Raw genomic sequence first — 25,422 nt, 5'->3', positions numbered from 1 at the left:
GTTTTCTGATCATCATGAAATTAAACTATGAATCAATGATATAAACATAACAAGAAAATCTTTAAGTATTAGGAAATTAAGCAACACACTTCTCTATAACCCATCAGCCAAAGATGAAGTTGCAAAGGAAATTAGAAAATACTTTGAACTGGAATCTAAAAAACAAAACAAATGAATAAACAAAACAGAAACAGACTCATAGATAACAGGAAACAAATTGGTAGTTACCAGAGCAGGGAGGTGCTTGGGGAGAGTGGACAAAATAGGTGAAGGGGATTAAGAGATAAAACCTCCAGTTATAAATAAGTCATGAGGATGTAATGTACAGCATAGGGAATATAGTTGATATAGTCAATAAGATTGTAATAACTTTGTATGCTGACAGAGGGTAACTAGACTTGTGGTAATCATTCCATAACATATATAAGTATAGAATCACTATGATGTATACCTGAACCTAATAGGATTTTGCATGTCAACTATACTTCATAAAAAAAGAAAATATTTTGAACTGAATGAAAACAAAAGACATGAAAATTTGTGGGTTGCATGTAAAGCGGTGTTTTAATGGAAATTTCTAATATTAAATGCTTATATAAGAAATGAAAAAAGGTCTCAGGTCAATAATTGAAGCTTCCACCTCAATAAATTAGGAAAAGAAGAGCAAAATACACTCAGAGCAAGCAGAAGTAAGTAAAAATAAGAAAAGAAATAAACAAAAGAAATAAACAGAAAAGAAAACTGCAAACAGAAAAGAAATGGAGAAATATCAGTTAATGTAACTCAAAACTAATTCTTTGTAAAATGATCACAGTAGTCGCCCCTTACCTATACAGGATACGTTCCAAGACCCCCAGTGGATACCTGAAACCATAGATAGTACCAACCCCTATATATACTATGTTTTTTCCTATACATTCATACCCATGATAAAGTTTAATTTATAAATTAGGCACAGTAAGAGATTAACAATAATAACTAATAAAATGGAAAAATTATTACAATATACTGTAATAAAAGTTATTTGAATGTGGTCACTCTCTTTCAAATTATCTTTTTGTTGAGAACTTTCACTTTTTCACTTAAAAGAAGCACTTTACAACTTCTTTTTGGCAGATCAGTATTGCCAGCATCACTACTTTTGTGCTTTGGGGCCATTATTAAGTAAAATAAGTGTTACTTGAACAAAGTCCTGTGATACCACAACACTGGATCTGATAACCAAGACAGCTACTAAGTGACTAACACACAGGTAGCGTATACAGTGTGGCTATGCTAGACATAGGGATGATTCATGGCCTGGGTGGAACAGAGTGGGATGGTGCAAGATTTCATCACTCTACTCAAGCAATGGCATGCAATTTAAAACTTATGAATTACTTATTTCTGGAATTTTCCATGTAATATTTTTGGATTGCAGTTGACCATGGGTAACTGAAACTGAAGATAGGGGGAGGACTACAGTAGAACTGATAAGCCTCTAGCCAGAGTGACAATGAAATAAAGAGAGACAACACATTACCAATATGAGGACAAATGAAGGGATATCACGACACATACTACAGAAATTAGAAGCCATTCTATGTTCATAAATTTGGCACCTTAGATAAAATAGAAAAATTCCTAGAAAGATACAAACTGCCAAAACTCACTCTAGAATAAATAAACTAGTCTCGTTTCAATTAAAGAAATTTTGTGCATAGTTTAAAACCTCCAAAAAAGAAAACTTCAAGCCTGGATAATTTCCCTGATGAATTCTACCAAAAATTTAAAGAATAGCATCAATTTTACAAAATTTCCTCCAGAAAGTAGAATTAGTGGGAGCATTTCCCAATTCATTTTATGAAACCATCATTACCCTAATACCAAAACCTGAGAAAATATCCCTCATGAACACATACACACTAATCCTCAACAAAATGTTCACAAATAGAATCGAGGAATATATGGAAGGAATAATACACTATGACAAGTGGGGTTTATTCCATGAGTGTAAAGCTAGTTTAATGCTTGAGAATAAATCAGTTACCCACAATATTAATCTCAAGAAGAAAAACTACAAGTGCATACCAATTATTGCAGAAAAAGCATTTGACAACATTCACCATCCATTTATAATTAGGAAAAAAAAAAACATCTGCAAACCAGGGAAAGAAAGGAACTATCTCAGACCCATAAGCGGCATCTACTTCTACATAAAGCCTTACATCAAAAATAATGGTGAAAGACTGACTGTTTTCCCTCTAAGAATGAAAACAGGGCAAGGATGTTCACTCTTACCACTCCTATACCACCATTTTTGACATTGGAAAAGATAAAAAAAAAAAACACTTAAAACAGCTCTCTTCTCGCTCTTTTAATTAGCATGTTTACTGAGCTGAATATATTCTTGTGCTTCATTCCTCCTTAACAAATACTGTTAAATGAGTACTTGATGCAAAAATAGGCAATTCAAATCAACAGAATTTTGCTCCAACAATACCAATTTCTATTCATAAAATATGCTACGTTGTTTCATTCCTACATATCTTTCACTAAGCTCCCACTGCTGATGGCAGCCTTTCTTCCATCCCCACTCTACCCTCATTCTCTCAATAAAACCTTGTTTATTCTTCAAAATCACCTCAGACTTTGCCCAAAAAGAGGCTTTCCCTAAAGAAAGAGTTAATTCTTCTCTTCTCTGTATCTTTTGGTCTCTTGAACATATTTTAATTGTAACAAATCACACTAGACAATAATTAATAGTATTGATGTGGCTTTTGTTTTCCATGAAGTGTCCACATTATTGGCCAAAACATACTGCTTACTCATAGCTGTAGAAAAACTTTTTCATGGCTATAGTTTCCAAAACTAAGTCAAGAATAAATTTGTGCATAAGATTTCAGGAAATTGGTAGGAAGGCTCTTAAAAATTACTCAAGCATTTTCTGACATCTTTGAGATTACTCCCCCAGGTCAGCTTTCAAAAACCCCTGAGTTTAAACCAAATATCTAAAGTAAATTCACATCTGTGATCCTTGTCTTGAAAATATAGGCTATGGTGTCTATCCAAGTAATCAACGAATTTGAGGATCCAGATATAGAAAATGAAAGAAAAAAAGTCCTGGCATTGCCTCCTAAATTGAAGAACACCCCACTGCTTTTTAAAGAACTTACAAAGGTAAAGTCATTCAATGACCAATATTGCCCTGAACTTTAGCCCATTAGCCCACCTTCCCTACAAAGAATTCATTGATAGGATTGCTAATTCCTTGGAGTTCTATGGGATCTATGTATATTCTGGTAAAATAGAAAGCTGAAAGGGGAAGAGCTCTTGTGAAACTGTCCACATGTAGCAGTCCACAAGGGTCTGAGGTTATGGTTGTGGTTGACCCATAATCATTGCTTTAATACATTGTGGGGTTTTTTTTATTTTCTCAGATTTATTATAAATGTCCAGTTGTAAAGGCTGTAAGAAATATCTCCCTTGTAGTCAAAAAGTGTGAGTGCTTTGGATTACTTGGATTAAATGGAGCCGGAAAAACCACTACATTCAAAATGTTGACTGGAGAGGAGACCATAACCTCTGGAGTTGTGTTAATTGATGGCATTAGCATCACTGAAAATATAAGAAAGGTATTTCTGGTCCTAACCACTGAGTCAGTGCCTCAAGGGAGGAAGTAACCAGGCAAATGGATGGGGGAAATGTCAGTGTATCAGTGATAGTCATGATAACATTTTGAGTTTGGGGAAAAGCAAATATTCTTTCTGGCTGAAACAGAGGATGAGTATCTGTAAATGGGTCAAACTAGAAACAGGAAGAACAGTTATTCACTTAATCTGCTGTGATATAATTAGAGCTTGATATAAAACAATTATTAGAAAAAGTAGTGAAAATATTAAGAAAGTAGAATTGATAGGGTTTAGGCTCCATTTGGGTGTGGGTTATAAGGAAAAGAAAGGAACCTAAGATATTCCCAAGATTCTATCTTGAGCCAGTGAATGGGTGAAAGTTCCATTCACCAAGATAGTAAATACAGGAGATGAGTGTTCAGAAGAGGATATGTTGAGTTTTACATGTCTTTAACACATCCAAATGGGAGAATATCCAATAGACATTTGGAACCTATGATAGTAAATTGATATAGAGACATGAATTTGGAATTCATCAAGGTACAAGTGAAATTTAAACTGTGGAAGTAGATGAGATGATCGATTGGGAGTGTGTATAATAATTAGAAGAAAGTATGGGCTGAATCCTGAGGGTTATCAACATTTCTAAGACACACAGAGAGAGAATAACTGAAGAAGAAATTGGGGAGGATTAATGAATTAGGAGGAAAATTTGGATAAAGTTTTATCACAGTCCACATGAAGAGAAAATTTCAAGAAGGAAATGAAACAGTGATGTCAGGCAAGATAGACTGAACAATGTCCACTGGACATCATTGAAACCTAAATGCAGTGGGATAACAAATAAGCAAGTATGGATGAGGAAATAATGAGTGTGGACCAAACTTAGACGAAAGACAGCTGTCAAACAAAAGGGGGAAAAGAATGACACCCAGAGTTTAAGGGGATGACAAGGCCAGAACTGTAATTTTAGCAACTAGAACATGTTTATATAAGTGAGGGGAAACAGTAAAAGGAAATTTAAAATATATAGCAACAGGAGCTATCTGAGAAAAGAAGGTATTCATTCAAATGGACCATAAATCAAAACAATATAAAAAGGTATAAAAGTAGCCAGTCTCGAGGGAGTGACGTCAGCTTCATGGTGGAGTGAGTTTTCCCCTTTGTCTCTCTCCTCTAAGTTACAACAAGTTGGACATCCATTGACCAACATAGGATTCACTATTCAGCACAATAGGATGCATAAGAGATCCAGGCATCTATACAGTTGAATATGGGTGGACTGGACCCCTGGGGGGCAGTGGAACTCTAGAGGAGCACCCCACTTTCCCAGTAGCAGCCATCCAGGGAACAGACCTCCACACTGACCTACATGCCTCCAAGAAAACAGAGCTTTCTAGAGGGGTACCAGTGGGGGTGGAGACATAGCCTGCATGCCCATGACAGGGGTGCAGAAGGCAGCCAGCTTGCTACCTGCCCATCTCCCAGCAGACATAACCTGTGCACAAACAAGCAGTTCTGGCAGGGGTGGAGAAAGCAGGCCAGCTTACTACCTGCCTGTCTCCCAGTGTAAATAGCCTGATTGCCCCGTGAGTGGTCCTGGCAGAGGTGGAGAGGGTGAATCGGATTGCTACCTGCCCCTCTACCAGTAGATCAAGTGTGTGCACCCTCTCCCCATCCCCTTGCAGTGTCCAGGTCTTTCCAACAGTGGAGACAGTATACAAAACTCAGATTTTCCCAGCTGAGGTGGGGGCTCTGACCTAAGTCTTCAAAACATACCAGCTAGCATCAGAGACCAGAGGCTGCACAGCAAGCAACAACAAAAACCTCTCCCTGCTTAGCCCCTACTCCCCCTGGCAGTGGCAAGTGGAACCTGCAACCAAGGGCTTCAGGAACCAAACAGAACTGGTGACCCAGTCCCCAGTGGCAGCATCCCTAACACCAGCTCCACCAGCTGCAGGGTCTACATACAATTCCCTGGGTCCCCGGGCCCTTGGCAGCAACAATGACACCTGTGAACCCAGCACGCCTGGAAGCAGTGCAACCAGCACCCCCCAGACAACCAAGGAACAGCAGCACAGGTGGTATACAGGGCAGCAGCATCCAACCCCGTGGAAAGCCAGTGGAGGGACATGAGGCTCAGGCAACCCCAAAGCAGTAGAAGTGTTCACAGCCTGGTGACCCTTGTGGCAACACTTGAGACTAAAGTGAAGGCACCAGCAACCTTGGAGGCACAAGTGACAAAAGGAGGGCACTGAGGATGCCCCTGGCAGAGGCAGTGGAGGGTGGAAAGTGTAGGCTCTCAAATATAACCAGAAGCAGCACAGAGCCAAAGTAACCAAAGCCATAACTAAATAAGAAAGGTGATTACTACCACAAATGTGCCAGCAGAGGACCTATTCATCAAAAACCATGAAGAATTTCAGTAACATGGTAGAATAGAAGGAGGATGACCGCTCTCCAGAAACCAAGCTTGAAGTCACAGCAGATTACAATCTGACTGACAGAGAATTCAAAATAGCTGTCACAAAGAGCTCATTGAGTTACAAGAAAACTCAGAAAGACAGTTCAATAAACTCAGGAATAAAATTAATGAACAGAAGGAGTACTTCACCAAAGAGATTAAAACTATTAAAGAAAAACAAACAGGAATTCTAAATATGAAGAACACAATAAATGAGATGATAAATAATGTAGAATGCATTAAAAATAGAGCAGATCATGTGCAGAAGATAATTATGAGCTCAAGGATAGAAACCTAGAAATGAGTCAAGTGGAGGAGAAGAGGGAACTAAGTTTTTTTAATGAAGAAATTCTAGAGACATCAGCAACATGGCAGAGTGAGCTGTTCCCTCTGTCTCTCCCACTTTTGAACTACAACTAAATGGACATTCACTGACCAACAGAGGAAGCCCACCCAGCACAACAGGATGCATGAGAGACACATGCAGCTACACATCAGAGGGTGGATGGACTAGCCCCCCAGGAAGTGGCAGAGATATGTGAGCACTCCCTACTCTACCCCAGTAGCCCTGTGCATGCACATGAATGCTTTCCTACCTACACAAACACCCCAAAAGTGGACACACACACTGGGGCTTGGGTAGAAGCAGCCCATGGCAGCCCTTAGCCTGCTCATAATCACTTTCCCAGTAGGGAAAGGGAGTCCGCCATGCACCTGTGGTGCCAAAGAGTGGCCGTAGCTTAATCCCTGCAAGGAAGCTCAGCCCACCAAGCACAGTGGCCACAAACAGAGGCCACAGCAGATCTAAATGCTGGGGCAAGCACACTCCAAGCTGCACAAGTACCCATAGTGCTGCTGAGCTGCCTAAGAGGGAACATGACCCATGGCAGCTGTGGGAAGAGGCAGCAGCAGCACTTAGCCCGCTGGTGATCACCTTCCCAGCATGTAGGGGAAGCCCACTGTGCACCTGCTGTGCCAAGTAGCAGCCCTAGATCTGTCCCTGCAAGGAAGCTCAGCCCACCAAGCACAGTGGCCCTAACCACAAGCAGAGGCCTCAGCAGATCTACACACTGGGGCTGGTATTCTCCAGGCCCACACAGGCACCTATAGTGCTGCTGAACCCAGAAAGAGAGAGTAAGTCCCAGACAGCTTGGGGAAGAGGTGGTGGCCACTATTAGCCCATTTGTGTCCACTTTTCCCATGGGGAGGGGGAGCCCAATGAGCCCCTGTGATGCCAAGGAGTGGCCCTAGCACTGTCCTGCAAGGCAGTCCCAGCTACCAACCACAGTACACACAAGTGACTGAATGTTCCAAGCCATATAATAGTAAAAAATGGCAAAAATCAATGACAAAGAAAAAATATGGAGAGCAGCAAGGCAGAAGAAAATAACCTACAAAGGAAACCCTATTAGGCTGTGAGCAAATTTCTCAGCAGAAACTCTAAAGGCTAGGAGAAAATGGGATGATATATTCAAAATACTGAAAGATAAAAACTTTCAGCCAAAAATACTCTATCCATTGGAACTTTTTTTCAGACACAATGGAGAAACAAAAGCTTTCCCAGATAAACAAAAGCTGAGGGAGTTCATCACCATTAGACCTCCCCTACAACAAATAAAGTTGCCCTCACACCAGAAACAAAAATTGAAAGGTCTACAAAGCTCTGGGCAGGAAGATAAGTAGACAGACCTAACATAAAACTGCAGCTCTCTACCAGAACAGGGAGGCAAAGACTCAATTACAACTTAAAAGATAAAGGGAAGAAGGCATCAAAAGTAATGATTCAACTTAATCACAAACTCACAACATTAAAAACAGAGCAAGTTGTAACACCAATTACTCAGATGGGGAGAGGGAAGGGAAGGAACCTTCTTAGGTTAATGGAGATAAGAGGCAATGAGAAAATTGACTATCTCACCTGCAAGATCTTCCATACAATCCTCATTGTAACCACTAAACTAAAAATCAGAACAGAGCCACAAATCACAAAAAGAGAGAAAATTGAAAAAGACCCCTCAGAAAATGACCAAAATGAAATGGTAATCAGAAACACAAAGGAAGAGAAACAATAGAAACAAAGAACAACCAGAAAACAACAGATAAAATGGCAATGTTAAGTCCTCATATATCAGGAATCACTCTAAATGTAAATGGATTGAATTCTCCAATCAAAAGACACAGAGTAGTTAGATGGATTAAAAAACAAGACCCAACAATATGCTGCCACCAGGAAACACATCTCAGTTCCAAAGACAAACATAGGCTTAGAGTGAAGGAATGGAAGACAATACTCCAAGCTAATGGCAAATAAAGGAAAGCAGGTGTTGCCATACTTATATCAGACAAAGCAGACTTCAAGTTTAAAAAGACATTGAGAAACAATGAGGGGCAGTATATAATGATAAAAGAGACATTCCAACAAGAGGACGTAACATTTATTAATATATATGTACCTAACACAGGGGCATCAAAGTACATAAAACAATTATTAACAGACCTAAAGGGAGAAATTAACAGCAACACAATAATAGTAGGGGACCTCAACACCCCACTTACATCAATTGACAGATCATCCAGACAAAAAGTAAACAAGGAAATAGTAGATTTAAACAAAACACTTGATCACATGGACTTAATAGATACCGAGAGAGCATTCCATCCAAAAGCAACAGAATACGCATTCTTCTCAAGTGCACATAGATCATTCTGAAAGATAGCCCATATATTGGGAAACAAGGCAAGCCTCAATAAATGTAAGAAGATTGAAATCGTCCCAACCATCTTTTCCAACCACAATGCTGTGAAGCTACAAATCAACCACAAGGAAAAAACTGGGAAAGTCAGAAATATGTGGAGGCTAAACAACATACTATTGAACAACCATTGGATGAAGGAAAAAAATCAAAGGGGAAATTAAAAAATAAGTGGAGAGAAATGAAAATACAGCATACCAACTCTCATGAGATGCAGCAAAAGCAATCTTAAGAGAGAAATTCATAGCAATACAGGCCCAGATCAGCAAGCCTGAAAAATCTCAACTAAGTAATCTTAAAATGCACCTAAAAGAGCTAGAAAAAGAACAAAAAAAAAGTCCAAAGTCAGCATAAGAAGGGAAATAATTTTAAAAATAGCAGAAATAAATGAAATAGAGACTAAAAAAAAAGCCAGTAGAAAGGATTAATGAAGCTAAGAGCTGATTCTTTGAGAAGACAAACAAAATTGGCAAACCCTTAGCCAGACTCACCAAGAAAAAAAGGAGAGAAGGTTCAAATAAATAAAATTTGAAATTAAAGAGGACAAATTATAACAGATACTGCAGTAACACAAAGGATTATAAAAGAATACTATGAAAAACTATATGCCCACAAATGGGATAACCAAGAAGAAATGGATAAATTCTCAGACTCATATAACCTGCCAAAACTGAGTCAAGAAGAAATAGATAATCTGAATAGATCAATAACAACTAAAGAGATTGAGACAGTAATCAAAATCCCCCCAAAAATCAAAAGTCCAGGACGAGATGGCTTCTCTGGAGAATTCTACCAAACATTCAAAGAAGATTTAATACCTATCTTTCTCAAACTATTCCAAAAAAATTGAAGAAGATGTAATGTTTCCTAACTCATTCTATGAAGCCAACATTACCCTGATACCAAAACCAGAAAAGGACAACACAAAGAAGGAAAACTACAGGCCAATATCACTGATGAACTTAGATGCAGAAATCCTCAAGAATATATTGGTAAACCAAATACAGCAATGCATTAAAAGGATTGTATACCACGATCAGGTGGGATTTATTCCAGGGACACAGGGATAGTTCAACATCTGCAAATCAATGTGATACGTCACATTAAAAAAATGAGAAATAAGAATCACATAACCATCTCAATAGATGCAGAGAAAGCATTTGACAAGATATAACATCCATTTATGATTTTTAAAAAACTGTTAATAAAATGGGTATAGAAGGAAAGTACCTCAATATTATAAAGGCAATATATGACAAACCCACAGCCAACATCATACTCAATGGTGAAAAACGGAAAGCCATCCCTCTGAGAACAGGAACAAGACAAGGGTACCCACTGTCACCACTCTTATTTAACATAGTACTGGAGGTTTTGGCCAGAGAAATTAGGCAAGAAAAGAAGTAAAAGGAATCCAAATTGGAAAGGAACAAGTGAAACTTTCACTATTTGCAGATGACATGATTCTGTATACAGAAAAACCTAAAGAATCCACCAGAAAACTATTAGAAATAATCAACAACTACAATAAAGTTGCAAGGTACAAAATCTATTATAAAAATCAGTTGCACTTCTGTACACCAACAATGAACAACAGAAGGAGAATTCAAGAATATAATCCTATTTACAATCACAACAAAAAGAATAAAATATCTAGGAATAAACTTAACCAGAGAGGTGAAAGACCTGTACACTCAAACCTATAAGAGATTAATGAAAGAAATTGAAGAAGACATAAAGAAATGTAAAGGTATTCCATGTTCATTGGTCAGAAGAATAAACATAGTTACAATATCCATACTACATGAAGCAATCTACAGAATCAATGCAATCCCAATCAGAATCCCAATGACATTCTTCACAAAAATAGAACAAAGAATCCAAAAATTTATATGGAACAACAAAAGACCCAAATAGCCAAAGCAATCCTGAGAAAAAAGAACAAAGCTGGAGGCATCACAATCCCTGACTTCAAAACATACTACAAAGTTATAATAATAAAAACAGCATGGTACTGGCACAAAAACAGAAACACAGATCAGTGGAACAGAATTGAAATCCCAGAAATAAAACCACACATATATGGAGAGTTAATCTTCGACAAAGGAGCCAAGAACATAAATGGAGAAAGGAAAATTTCTTCAATAAATTGTTTTGGGAAAACTGGACAGCCACATGCAAAAGAATGAAAGTAAAGTAAACCATTATCTTGCACCATACACAAAATCAAGTAAAAATGGATTAAAGATTTGAATGTAAGACTTGAAACCATAAAACTCCTAGAAGAAAATATAGGCAGTACATGCTTTGCCATTGGTCTTAGCAACAACTTTTCAAATACCATGTCTACTCAGGCAAGGGAAACAAAAGAAAAAGTTAACACATGGGATTACATTAGACTAAAAACCTTCTGAAAAGCAAAGGAAACCATTAACAAAACGAAAAGACAACCCACCAACTGGGAGAAAATATTTGCAAATCATTTATCTGACAAGTGGTTGATCTCTAAAATATCTAAAGAACTCATACAACTTAACAACAACAACAAAAACCTAATCAATAAATGGGCAGAGGATGTGAACAGACATTTTTCCAAAGAAGATATACAGATGGCCAACAGACACATGAAACGATGTTCAACATCACTAATTACTAGGGAAATGCAAATCAAAACTACAATGAGATATCACCTTGCACCTATCAGAATGGCTATAATTACCAAGGAAAAACCAACAAATCTTGGAGAGGATGTGGAGAAAAGGGAATGCTCATACACTGCTGATGGGAATGCAAACTGGTGCAGCCACTATGGCAAACACTATGGATATTTCTCAAAAAATTAAATAGAAATACCACACGATCCAGCTAACGTACTACTGGGTTTTTATCCAAAGAACTTGAAATTAATGATCCAAAGAGATTTATGCACCCCTATGTTCATTGCAGCATTATTCACAATAGCCAAGATGTGGAAGCAACCCAAGTGCCCTTCTACTGGTGAATGGATAAAGAAGATGTGGTATATATATATATATAATGGAATACTACTCAGCCATAAAAAAGGACAAAATCATTCCATTTGCAACAACATGGATGGATCTTGAGGATATGATGTTAAGCGAAATAAGCCAGATAGAGAAAGAAAAATACTTCATGATTTCACTCATATGTGGAAGATAACAAATACATGGATAAAGAGAACAGATTAGTAGTTACCAGAGGGGAAAGAGATTTGGGGTGGGTGAAAGAGATAAAGGGGCACATATGTATGATGATGGGTAAAAATTAGAATACTGGAGGTGAGCATAACAAAGTGTATTCACAAACTGATAAACAATATACATCCTAAATTACACAATATATACCAATATAAACCATTATGATCTTAATAAAATTACTTGAAAAAAATGAAGAAATTCTTTGAGAAACATCTGACTCAATTAGGAAAAGTAACATAAGGATTATTGGTATCCAAGAAGGAGAAGAGAGGGAGAAAGGAGCAGAGAGCACATTCAAAGAAATAATAACAGAACTTCCCACACCTCGGGGGAAAACTAGACATGCAAGTACATGAAGCTAATAAAAGTCCTAATTATCTCAAGGCAAAAACACCTTCTCCAAGACATATACTATTAAAACTGTCAAAAGTCAATGACAACAAAAAAATATTAAGGGCCACAAGAGAAAAGACAATAACCTACAAAGGAACATCCATCAGGTTTTCAGCGAATTTCTCAGCAGAAACCCCGCAGGCTGGAAGAGAGTGGAATGATATATACAAAATACTGAAAGATAAAAATTATCAGCCAAGAATACTCTATCCAGTGAAATTATCCTTCAGATATGACAGAGAAATAAAAACTTTCTCAGGCAAACAACTGCTGAGGGAGTTCACCACCACAAGACTTGCCCTACAAGAAATGTTGCAAGGAGCCCTACTAGCTGAAACTAAAAAGCAAAAATTTACAAAACCTTGAGGAAGGAGGTAAATAGATGGAATCAGAAAACTGCAGCTCAATATCAAAATAGATTAGTAAACAATTATAAAAGATAAAGGGAAAGAAAGCATCAAAATAACTGTAACCAATATAATTAGCTCAGAAACTCACAACATGAAAAAGAAGAATTTGTGACAACAAAAACATAGAAGAGGGTTAAGATGGAACCTGCATAAGCTTATGGAGATAAGAGGCAATCAGAAAAAGGACTATTTCATCTATGAGATCTTTTACACAAACCTTACGGTAACCACAAAACAAAAATCAGAGCAGAGTCACAAAGCATAAATAAAGAGAAAGTAGAGAAAAACATCACAGAGAACCTCCAGACTGAAATGGCAAACAGAAATTCAAGAAAAAGAAACAACGAGAATACAGGACAACCAGAAAGCAAAAGATAATGGTAGTATTAAGCCCTCATTTATCAACATCACTCTAAATGTAAATAGATCAAATTTACCAATCAAAAGACACAGAGTAGCTGGATGGATTAAGAAACAAGATCCAACAATATACTGCCTCCAGGAAAAAAGATCTCAGCTCTAAAGACAAACATAGGCTTAGAGTGAAGGGATGGAAGATGATACCAAACAGCCATTGGATCAATGAAGAAATCAAAGGGAAATCAAAAAATACCTGGAGACAAATGAAAATGAAAACGGTACATACCAACTCTTATGGGATGCAGCAAAAGCAGTACTAAGAGGGAAATTTATAGCAATACAGGCCTACCTCAAAAAACAAGAAAAATCTCAAATCGGTAATTTTAAATGACACATAAAATAACTGGAAAAAAAAGACCAAAGCCCAAAGTCACTCGAGGGAAATAATAAAAATTGGAGCAGAAATAAAAAGAGACTAAAAAAACAATAGAAAGGATCAATAAAGCTAAGAGCCGGCTCTTTGAGAAGATAAGCAAAACTGACAAAGCCTTAGCCATACTCACTAAGAAGAAAAGAGAGAAGACTCAAATACATAACATCAGAAATGAAAGAGGAGAAGTTACAGTGGATACCATAGATATACAAAGGATTATAACAGAATACCATGAAAAGCTATATGCAAACAAATTTGATAACCTAGAAGAAATAAATAAATTCTTAGAATCATATAACCTCCTAAAACTGAATCAAGAGGAAATAGAGAATCTGAACAGATCAATCACAAGTAAAGAGAGAGAAACAGTAATCTAAAGCCTCCCAAAAAACAAACATCCAGGACCAGATGGCTTCCCTGGTGAATTCTACCAAACATTCAAAGATTTAAAAACCTATCATTCTCAAACTATTCCAAAATGTTGAAGAGGATGGGATGCTTCCTAACTCATTCTACAAGGCTAATGTTACCCTGATACTAAAACCAGACAAGGACAACACAAAAAAGGAAAATTACAGGCCAATATCCCTGATGAACATACATACAAAAATCCTCAACAAAATACTAGCAAATCAAATACAACAATACATTAAAAGAATCATACACCATGATCAAGTGGGATTTATTCCAAGGATGCAGGGATGGTTCAACATCTGGAAATCAATCAATGTGATACACCACATTAAAAAAATAAAGAATAAAACCATATGATCATCTCAATAGATGCAGAGAATGCATTTGACAAGGTCCAACAGTCATTTATGATTAAAAATCCTTAATGTGTACAGAAAGTACCTCAACATAATAAAGGCCATATATGAAAAACCCATAGCCAATATCATATGCAATGGTGAAAAACTGAAAGCTATTCCCCTGAGAACAGGAACAAGACAAGGATGCCCACTCTTCCCACTCTTATTCAACATAGTACTGGAAGTTTTAGCCAGAGCAATTAGACAAGAAAAATAAATAAAAGGGATCCAATTAAGAAAGGAAGCAGTAAAACTGTCACTATTTGTGGATGATATGATTCTATATATAGAAAACTCTAAAGAATCCACCAAAAACCTACTAAAAATAATCAAGAAATACAGTAAAGTGGCAGGGTACAAAATCAACATACAAAAGTCAGTTGCATTTCTATACACTAAGAACAAACTAACAGAAAGAGAAGTAAAAAATACAATCCCATTTACAACCACAAGAAAAAGAATAAAATACCTAGGAATAAATTTCACCAAGGAGGTGAAAGACCCATACACTGAAAACTATAAGACATTATTGAAAGAAATCGAAGAAGACATTCAGAAATGGAAAAATATTCAAGGTTCATGGGTTGGAAGCATAAACATAGTTAAAATGTCCATACTACCTAAAGCAATCTACAGATTCAATGCAATCCCAATCAATCCCAATGACATTCTTCATGGAAATAGAACAAATAAACCTAAAATTTATATGGAACAACAGAAGATGCCAAATAGCCAAAGCAATCCTGAGAAAAAAGAACAAAGCTGGAGGTATCACACTCCCTGATTTCAAAATATACTACAAAGCTATAGTAGTCATAACAGCATCACACTGACACAAAAACAGACACACAGATCAATTGAACAGAATTGAAAGCCCAGAAATAAAATCACACATCTATGGACAGCTATTCTTTGACAAAGGAGCCAAGAACATACAATGGAGAAAGGAAAGTCTCTTCAATAAATTGTTTTGGGAAAACTGGACAGCCATGTGTAAAAGAATAAGAGTAGACCATTATCTTACACTATACACAAAAATTAACTCAAAATGGATTAAAGACTTGAATATAAGACCTGAAACTCCTAGAAGAAAATACAGGCAGTACATTCTTTGACATCAGTCTTAGCAGTATCTTTTTGAATACCATGTCTACTCAGGCAAGGGAAACAAAGGAAAAAATAAACAAAGAGGACTGCATCAGAATAAAAAACTTCTGCAAAGCAGAGGAACCCATGAACAAAACAAAAAGACAACCCACCAACTAGGAGAAAATATTTACAAATCTTATATCCAACAAGGAGTTTATCTCCAAAATATATAAAGAACTAATACTACTCAACAACAAAAAAAATGAACAACCTGATCAAAAAATGGGCAGAGGATATGTACAGACATTTTTCCAAAGAAGATATACAGATGGCCAACAGGCACATGAAAATATGTTCAACATCACTATTTATTAGGGAAATGCAAATCAAAACTACAATGAGATCACTTCACACACCTCACAGTGGCTATTATTAAAAAGACAAGAAATAACAAGTGTTGCAGGAGATGTGGAGAAAATGGAACCCTCATACACTGCTGATAGGAATGTAAATTGGTGCAGCCACTATGGAATGTAAATTGGTGCAGCCACTATGGAGATTCCTCAAAAAATTAAAAATAGAAATACCACATGATCTAGCCATTCCAATTCTGGATATTTATCCAGAGAACATGAAAACAAAAAGTCAAAAAGATATATGCACCACTATGTTCATTGCAGCATAATTCACAATAGCCAAGACTTGGAAACAACTTTAGTGCCCATCTGCAAATGAATGGATTAAAGAAGATGTGGTGTATATATGTGTATATATATATATATATATATATATATACATATATACACACATATAATAAAATACTACTCAAGCATTAAAAAAAGACAAAATCATGCCATTTGCACCAATATGGATGGACTTTGAGGGTATTATTCTAAGCAAAATAAGTCAGATGGAGACAGCCAATTACCATATGATTTTACCTATATGTGGAAGATAAACAACCAAACACTAGATACAGAGAAGTTTGTTGGTTACCAGAGGGTGAGGTGGGCAGGAGGGAGGATGAAAGGAGTAAAGGAGCACATGTGTAAAGTGACAAATGCCAACTAGACTTTTGATGGGAAACATGATGTAATCTATAGAGAAACTGAAATATAATGATGTACACCTGAAATTTACACAATGTTGTAAGCCAATATGACCCCAATAAAATAATTTTTTTAAAAAGAAGATGTGATATATAGGTACAATGGTGTCTTATTCAATCATGAGAAAGAAGGAAATCCTGCTATTTGCGACAATGTGGATAGCCCTTGAGGACATTGTGCTAAGTGAGGTAAGACAGAAAAAGACAAGGACTGCATAATCTCATTTATATGAGGAATCTAAAAATGCCAAACTCAAACAGTAAGTAAGATTGTGGTTATCAGGGGCAGGGGGTGGGGGAATAGGACAATTGTTTAAGGGTGCAATCTTGCGACTGGTAGACAAATAGTCCCTGGAGATTGAATGCACATAGTGAACATTGACAACAATGTTGTGTTATGGTCATCAAACTTGCTAAGAATCTAGATCTTAATTATTCCAACCACATAAAGAAATGATAATTAGGTGATGTGATAGAAGTGCTATCACTACAATGCTAATCGTATTAAAATATATAAATGTATCAAATCAACATGTTGTACACCTTGAATTTGTACAATGTTATATGTTATATTTCAATAAAGAAACCATAAAAGTATCAAGTCTCAATCCCTGTCCTACCACCTTTGCCTCATTCCTTCCCCAGCCCATACAAAAAGGGAACAACTTTTATCATTCTACAGTTTTTATGTATATACAATCAAATATAAAGATCTATTGTCCATTTTAACACAAAAGGTAGTATATTATACACAATCTTCTGGACCTTTCCAAATTGCTTTCCACATGTGGTTGTATAAATTTGCACTACACCAGCAGTGTTTGAGAGTGCCCATTTCCCTATACTGATCACAACAGAGTGTGTGATCACTCTTTTAATGTTTGCTTGTCTGGTAGGTTTTTAAAAATTGCATTTCAGTATTGTTTTAAATTTTCTCTTATTATAAGTTAGGTTGCATAACTTTTTAAATAAAAATTGTATATATTTAAGGTGTACCACATGATTTATATATGTATATAGTGAAATGATTACTACCATCAAACTAATCAACATATCTTCTCCTCACAGTTAACATTTTTTGTGTGTTTGTGATAAGAGCACCTGAAGTCTGCTGTCCTAGCAAATTTCCAGTATTCAATACAGTATTATTAACCAGAGTCATCATGCTGTATATTATATCTCCAGACTTAGTCATCCTACATTGCTGCAAATTTGTACCCTTTTCCCCCACCTCCCAGCTGCTGATACAACCATTCAACTCTTTGGTTCTATGTATTCAACTTTTCTAGTTTCCATATAAAAGTGAGATTATGCAGGTTATTTTCTTTCTATGTCAGGCTTATTTCATTTAGCATAATGTCTCCCAAGTTCACCCATGTTGATGTAAATGGCAGGATATCCTTTTTTAAGGCTAAATAATATTCCAGTGTGTGTGTGAGTGGGGTGTGTGTGTGTGTTTATCCATTCATCTGTTGACAGGTACTTAGGTTGTTTGTATATCTTAGCTATTGTGAATAATACTGCAATGAGTATGGGAGTGCAGATATCTCTTAGAAGTACTGATATCATTTCCTTTGCATATATAACCAGAAGAAGGATTGCTGGATCATATGGTAGTTCTATTTTTAGTTTTTTGAGGAACCTCCATACTGAATTCCATAATGGTTGCACCAATTTACATTCCTACCAACAGTGTACAAGGGTTCCCTTCTTTCCACACTCTCATCGACACTTGTCATCTCTTCTATTTTTGATAATAGCCATCCTAACAGGTGTGATGTGATACCTACGTGGTGTTTTGATTTGCATTTCCTGATTACTAGTGAGGTTGAGCATCTTTTCATATACATTTTGGCCATTGGTATGTCTTCTTTGGAAAAATGTCTATTCAGGTCCTTTGCCATTTTTAATCAGGTCTTTTTTGTTTTGTTTTGGGGCTTTTCCCCCGATATTGAGTTATATGAGTTTCTCATATATTTTGGATATTAACCTCTTATCAGATAGGTGATTTGCAAATATTTTTTCCCAGTTGGTAGGCTGCCTTTTCATTTTACTAGTGGTTTCCTTTGCTGTCCAGAAGCGTTTTAGTTTGGTGTAGCCCCGCTTATTTTTGCTTTTGTTCCTTGTACTTTGGGTATCATATCCAAAAGTCATTGCCATGACCAATGTCAAGGAACATCTTCCCTATGTATTATTCTAGAATATTTACGGTGTCAAGTATTACTTTTAAGTCTTTAATCCATTTTGAGTTGATCGCTGTGTATGGTTTAAGTTAAGGGCCCAATTTCATTCTTTTGCATGTGAATATTCAGGTTTCCCAGCACCATTTATTGAAGAGATTATCCATTCCCCCCTGTGTATTCTTACTGCTCTTGCCAAAAACTAGTTGGTTATATATGCATGGTTTTATTTTGAGGCTCTAGATTCTGTTCCATTGGTCTATGTGTCTGTTTTTATGCAGTGCCATACTGTTTTGATAACTATAGCTTGTAATATAGCTTGAAATTAGAAAGAATGATGCCTCCAGCATTGTTCCTTTCTCAGAATTGCTTTGGATATTTGGAGTCTTTGGTGATTCCATACAAATTTTAGGATTGTTTTCTCTATTTCTGTGGGGAAAATGCCATTAGAGTTTTTATAGGGATTGCATTGAATCTGTATATCACTTAGGGTAGTATGGATATTTTAATAATATTCTTCGAATCTATAAACACGAGATATTGTTCCATTTATTTGTGTCTTCAATTTCATTTATCAATGTATTTTGTTTCCAGTGTACAAGTCTTTCACTTCCTTGGTTAAATTTATTCCTAATAAAGTTATTCTTTTTGATGCTATCATCAATCAGATTTTCTTAATTTTCTTTCAGATCATTGTTAGTGTAAAGAAATGCACTGATTTTTGTATGTTGACATTGTATCTTGCAACTTTATGGAATTCATTTACAGTCATGCATCACCTAAAAACAGGGATATGTTCTGAGAAATGCATCATTAGGCAATTTGTCATTATATGAACATCATAGAGTGTACTTATGCAAACCTAGATGGTATAGCCTACTACACAGCTAGGGTATATGCTACTACTCTTCTGGGATTACTGTCATATATGTGGCCCATCGTTGGCTGAAACCTCCTTATGGGGCACATGAGTGTATTAGGTCTGACAGTGTTTTGTGGAGTCTTTAGGTTTTCTACATATAAAATCATGCCATCTGGAAGCAGATAATTCTACTTCTCCCTTTCCACTTTGGATGCCTTTTATTTTTTTTTTTCTCATCTGATTGCTCTTGCTAGTACCTTCAGGACTATGTTAAATAGGTGAGAGTAGGCACCCTTGTCTTGCTCCAGATCTTACAAGAGAAGTTTTATGTTTTTCCCAATTGATAAGCTGTAGACTTTTCATAAATGGTCTGTGTTATGTTGAGGAAGTTTCCTTTTATATCTATTTTGTTGAGAATTTTTGTCAAGAACTGATGTCAAACTTCATCAAATGGTTTTTCTTCATTTATTGAGATGATCATGTGGATTTTATCTTTCATTCCACTAATGTAGTGTATCACATTGATTGACTGGTATATGTTAAATCATCCTTGCGTCCCAGAGATAAATCCCACTTGCTCATAGTGTATAATCTTTTTGATGTAATGTTGAATTGGTCTGCTAGTATTTTATTGAGGATTTTGCATCAATGCTCATCAGAGATATTGGCCTATAATTTTCTTTTCTTGTGGTGTGTTTGTGTGGCTTTGGTATCAGGATGATGCTGTCCTCATAAAATGAGTTTGGAAGTGTTCTTTCCTCTTGAATTTTTTAGAAGAGTTTAAGACGGATTGGTATTCATTCTTCGAGTTTTTAGTAGAATTCAGCCATGAAGCTGTCTTGTCCTGGGCTTTTCTTCATTGGGAAGATTTTGATTACCACTTCAATGTTCTTATTCGTCTGTTCAAGTTTTCTGTTTCTTCTTAATTCGGTGTCAGTAGGCATATGTTTCTCGCACTTTATCCATTTTTCTAGGTTATCCAATTTGCTCACATATATATGTTCATAATAGCCCCTTATGATCATTTTTATATTTGAAGTATCTTGTAATGTCTCCTCTTTCACTTCTGATTTTATTTATTTGATTCTTCTTTTTTCTTAGCCGACCTAAGGGTTTGTCAATTTTGTTTATTTTTTCAAAAAAAAATTGTTAGTTTTGTTGATTTTTTTCTGTTATTTTTCTATTCTCTATTTCATTTATTTCTGCTCTGATCTTTATTATTTCCTTACTTCTCCTAACTTTGGGTTTCACTTCTTTTTCTAGTTTTTTGAGGTGTAAAGTTAGGATGTTTATTTGAGGTCTTTCTTCTTTTTTAACATGGGTGTTGATCACTTTAAATGCCCCTCTTCGTACTGCTTTTGCTACATCCCATAGTTTTGGTGAGTTTTTTTTTTCATTTTCCTTTGTCTGAAGATATTTTTTTAACTCTCTTTGACCCAGTGGTTGTTTAAGAGTGTGTTATTTAATTTCCACATATTTGTGAATTTTCCTGTTTTCTTGCTGTTATTGATATCTAGTTTCTTTCCCACTGTGGTTAGAAAAAATACTTTGTATGATTTCAGTCTTCTTAAATTTGTTACAACTTGTTTTGTGACCTAACATGTGATCTATCCTGGAGGATGTTATGTATGCACATGAGAAGAATGTATATTCTTCTGCTGTTGGATGAAAATTTCTATATGTGTCTGTTAGGTCCATTTGGTTTATAGTATTGTTCAAGACACTGTTTCCTTGTTGATTTTCTGTCTGGATGTTCTATTCATTATTGAAAGTGAGGTACTGAAATCTCCTACTATTATTGTATTGCTGTCAATTTGACCTTCAGAACTGTTATTATTTGTTTTACATACCTAGGTACTCTGATGTTGGGTGCATATATATTTACATTTGTTATATATTCCTGTTGAATTGACCCTTTTATCATTATGTAATGAGTTCCCATGTCTCTAGAGACAGTTTTTGACTTGAAGTCTATTTTGTCTGATATTATTATAATGACTCCTGCTTTCTTTTGGTTACCATCTGCATGGAATATCTTTTCCTACCCCTTAACTCTCAGCTCATGTGTCCTTGAATCTAAACTGAGTTTCTTGTGGATAGCAACAGTTGGATCTTGGTTATTTATACATTCAGCTACTCTGTGTCTTTTTATGGGAAGTTTAGCCCATTTAAATTTAAAGTGATTATTGATAGAGGATTTATTACTGCCATTTTGTTAACTTATCTGTTGGTTTTGTAGTTCTTTTGTCCCTCTTTTTCTCTCTTGCTGTCTTCTGTTGTGTTTCATTGTTGTTGGGTTTGTTGTATTGATGGGTTTTGATTCCTTTCTCTTTTTATTTTGTGTAACTTCTACAGGTATTTTCTTTGTGTTTACCAAAAAGTTTACATAAAATACCTTATAGTTATAACAGCCTATTTTAAGCTACTAACAAATTCACTTGCACAAGAACTCTCTGCTTTTACCTCTCTTCCCACCAGATTATATGCTATTGATGTCACATATAACATCTATTTATATTATGTATCCATTAACATACTTCAGTTATACTTGTTTTTAATACTTTTGTCTTTTAACTTCTATAGTAGAATTAAAAACAATTTACCCACCACCATTATTGTAATACAATATTCTGTTTTTGTCTATATATTTACCTTTGCCAATGATTTTCATACTTTCTTATGCTCTCATATTACTATTTTTAGTGTCCTTTTATTTCAACTTGAAGAACTCCCTTTAGCATTTCTAGTAAGGCAAATCTAGTGATGATAAACTCCCTCAGCTTTTGTTTGTCTTGGAAAGTCTGTACCTCCCCTTCATTTTTGAAGGCCAGGTTTGCTGGGTATAGTATTCTTGGTTGGCTGTTTTTTTTCTTGCTTCTTTCAAAATTCTCTCTTTAACTTGACAATTTGACTATAATGTGTCTTGCTGTAGGTCTCTTTGGTTTGTCTTATTTGGTTTTCTTTCAGCTTCCTGGATTTAGATGTCTCTTTCCTTCCCCAGGTTTGGGAAGTTTTTAGCCATTCAGCTATTCTTTCTTTCTTTCTTAGAAACTGTTTAATTTCCATCACCCTTATTTCCATTTTCTATTTGAGAGTCTTTGGAAGAACAGCTTAAGACCACTCAGTAGTTGTTCCTATCCAGTTCGGTTGCCTGTGCAGTGAGAGCTGCAGATCAGTCTTCAGTGCAGGCTGAGTGCTCCAGTCTTAACTAGGGAACTGCTGAACAAGCACAGAGGGCACCTTCATACCTTCAGACTAGTCTGAAACCTTGGGTTGAGTAACAGTAAATTTAGGAGCTAGAACAGTCCATCCACCTTGAAATTCCTCCTGTTTAGCAGTAGCCTGCTCTTCCTTTTCAATCTCTTCAGGGTTTCTATAGAAGTAGAGATCAAGCATGACCTCCCATGACTGTTAGTGGGAGATGGTACCAGGCACGCACAGAACTTCCTGGGCCAGCACCCACTATATCAAATCCATTGAGTGAGCTCCCTTGTTGTTACATAGGATGTCAATGTCTGCACAGAATAGCACGGAAGAGAGTCTGTGTTACACAGAGCAATGGTAGGCAGGTTAACAGAAGACACTTCTGAGAGAGGCTGGTAGTAAGTCCTGGGATCAGTAACCACCAGAAGCCACAGCTCCCGGAAGGCTGCCTGGATCTGGTTAGTGAAGGTTCCAGGAGTGAAGTGCCAGCAATAGGAATAGCTCCAGTAGCAACAGGCAACTTCATCACAGCTCACTGGCCAATATTCCTGGAGGATATGACACTGACATCACCCAGGTTTTCAATGGCAACAATGTCATAAGCTGCCAGCAGAAGCTTCTCCCAGATTCTCTTCAGGTTTATGATGTATATGCCATCACTTTACCTTTTGTAGATGTACTGTTCCATTTGGAAGTGAAGGTTGCTGCCACCTAAGTGGATTCATGCTGAAAATAATTTGAGGACATTCTCCTCCTTCACTTTCAGGACATTAAGGGCTCCAGACATTGAGAAACTTTCTCTTTAAGTTATGACAGGATCCAAGAACAATGCCCAAAGGACTTTTCTCTGGGTAGCACAGAAAGGCCAGCCATTATTTCCTTGAATAAACTTTCTGTCCCTTTCTCTTTCTCTTTGCTTTCTGAGTCTCCCATAATGCAGATATTGATACACTTGATGGCATCCCATACGTCCCTTAAACTATCTTCCCTCTGATTGGATGATTTCCACTGGCCTGTCTTTGAGTTCACTGATCCTTTCTTTGACTTGTTCTAGTCGGCTGTTGAACCCCTCTATTTAAACTTTTCAGTTCAGTTATTGTATTCTTCACCTCTATGATTTCTGTTTGGTACATTTTTGTACTTCCTTTCTTTGCTGAAATTTTCACTTTGTTCATGCATTGCTCTCCTGACCTAAGTTATGGTCAGCTTCTGGAGATTTATCTTGTTCTTTTGTTTGTTGTTTTATTTCTCTGTTTCTTCATTTTCCTTGGCTCTTTGTGTTGGTTTCTACACATTAAATAAAACAGCCGTCTCTCCTAGCCTTGACAGACTGTTCTCATGTAGGAGGTGATCCTTGACAGTCAGCCTGGCTGGAGATTCTGTGTGCCTCTCAAACCTTTGTGCTTGTTCAAATTGCCATCTTTGTTCTTAGTGGCTCCTGGGAGATTAGGGTGTGCCGAGTTCCATCAGTGCCCTGCAGGGAGAGGAAAAGTGCACATGTCCATTTGGGCTCCTGAAGGACTGTTAATTGCCTGCCCTGTCACCTTCCAAGGTTATTGGAAACCCAACTTTTGGGCAACAGCCAGGAAAGTTGGGACACTAGAAATACTGTCTAGCCCCTTTCAGGGAGAAACTGGAAGGTGGGTGTTTTTGCCTACTCTCCCTGTACTGATCCAGGGGGAATAGCCACTGGCTATTTAAAACCACTTCTTTGTTCTCTGTGGTCTTGGGGAACTTGAAAATGCAAGTCATTTTGAGTGTTTTTAAGAAGAATGAATATTAAATTTTGTCAAATGCTTTTTTACCATCTATGGAGAAGGTCAAACTATTTTCTCCTTATATCTATTAATTGGATGAATTTATATAAACTTTCTAATGTTAATTCATCATTTCATCCTGGGATAAACTCCAGTGTCTCATAAGGCATTATGTTTTAGGAGGCTGCTGGATTTCTATGCAGTTATTTTTTTTAGGAGTTTGCATCATTATTCTGAAGTGAGATTGGACTTTTATGCCTAGCAAAATATCCTTTAAAAGTGAAGGGATTTTATCTGTAGTATCTTCTAAATTGGAAAAATCCAAACATCCCTTCACAGGTGAATGGATTAACAAATTGTGGTATATTCATGCAATGGAATAAAACCCAGCAATACAATGGACTGACTATTAATGCATGCAACAACATGAATGAATCTCAAAACAATTATACTGAGTGAAAGAAGCCAGATAAAAAGTGTATATGTTATGTGATTCCATTTATATAAAACTATAAAATTTAAATTAATTCATAGTGGCAGAAAGTACATCAGTCATTGTCTCTGGAGTAGGAAGTGAAGAGAAGCAGGAGGCAGAGGTTACAAAGGGACACACAAAAAATGTTGGGGGTGTTGGATATAGTGACTATCTTGATTGTGGTAATGGTTTCACAGTTATATATATATTTATAAAAGTTATTAAGTTGTACAATTTAAATATATAGTCTATTGTATGTCAAATATAGCTTGACAAAGCTGTTAACAAAATGT

The 25,422-nt window shown here is 36.5% G+C and overlaps 1 protein-coding gene and 1 pseudogene across 1 annotated transcript in view; one reads left to right on the top strand and one right to left on the bottom strand.

The window, feature by feature from the left end:
* LOC124241986 (phospholipid-transporting ATPase ABCA3-like) overlaps nucleotides 1–25,422 on the top strand; it is a 194,776-nt gene that overhangs the window by 144,433 nt on the left and 24,921 nt on the right. The window contains exons 24-25 of the mRNA XM_046666405.1: nucleotides 3,034–3,159; nucleotides 3,420–3,614. Of these exons, the coding sequence (XP_046522361.1) occupies nucleotides 3,034–3,159; nucleotides 3,420–3,614 (321 nt within the window). The remainder of the gene's footprint in view (nucleotides 1–3,033; nucleotides 3,160–3,419; nucleotides 3,615–25,422) is intronic.
* Nucleotides 22,805–23,684, bottom strand: LOC124242766 (40S ribosomal protein SA-like; annotated as a pseudogene).

Source organism: Equus quagga, chromosome 7 (genome assembly GCF_021613505.1).
Source record: "Equus quagga isolate Etosha38 chromosome 7, UCLA_HA_Equagga_1.0, whole genome shotgun sequence".
Lineage (NCBI taxonomy): Eukaryota > Metazoa > Chordata > Mammalia > Perissodactyla > Equidae > Equus > Equus quagga.
This window is presented reverse-complemented; position numbering and strand designations above follow the sequence as displayed.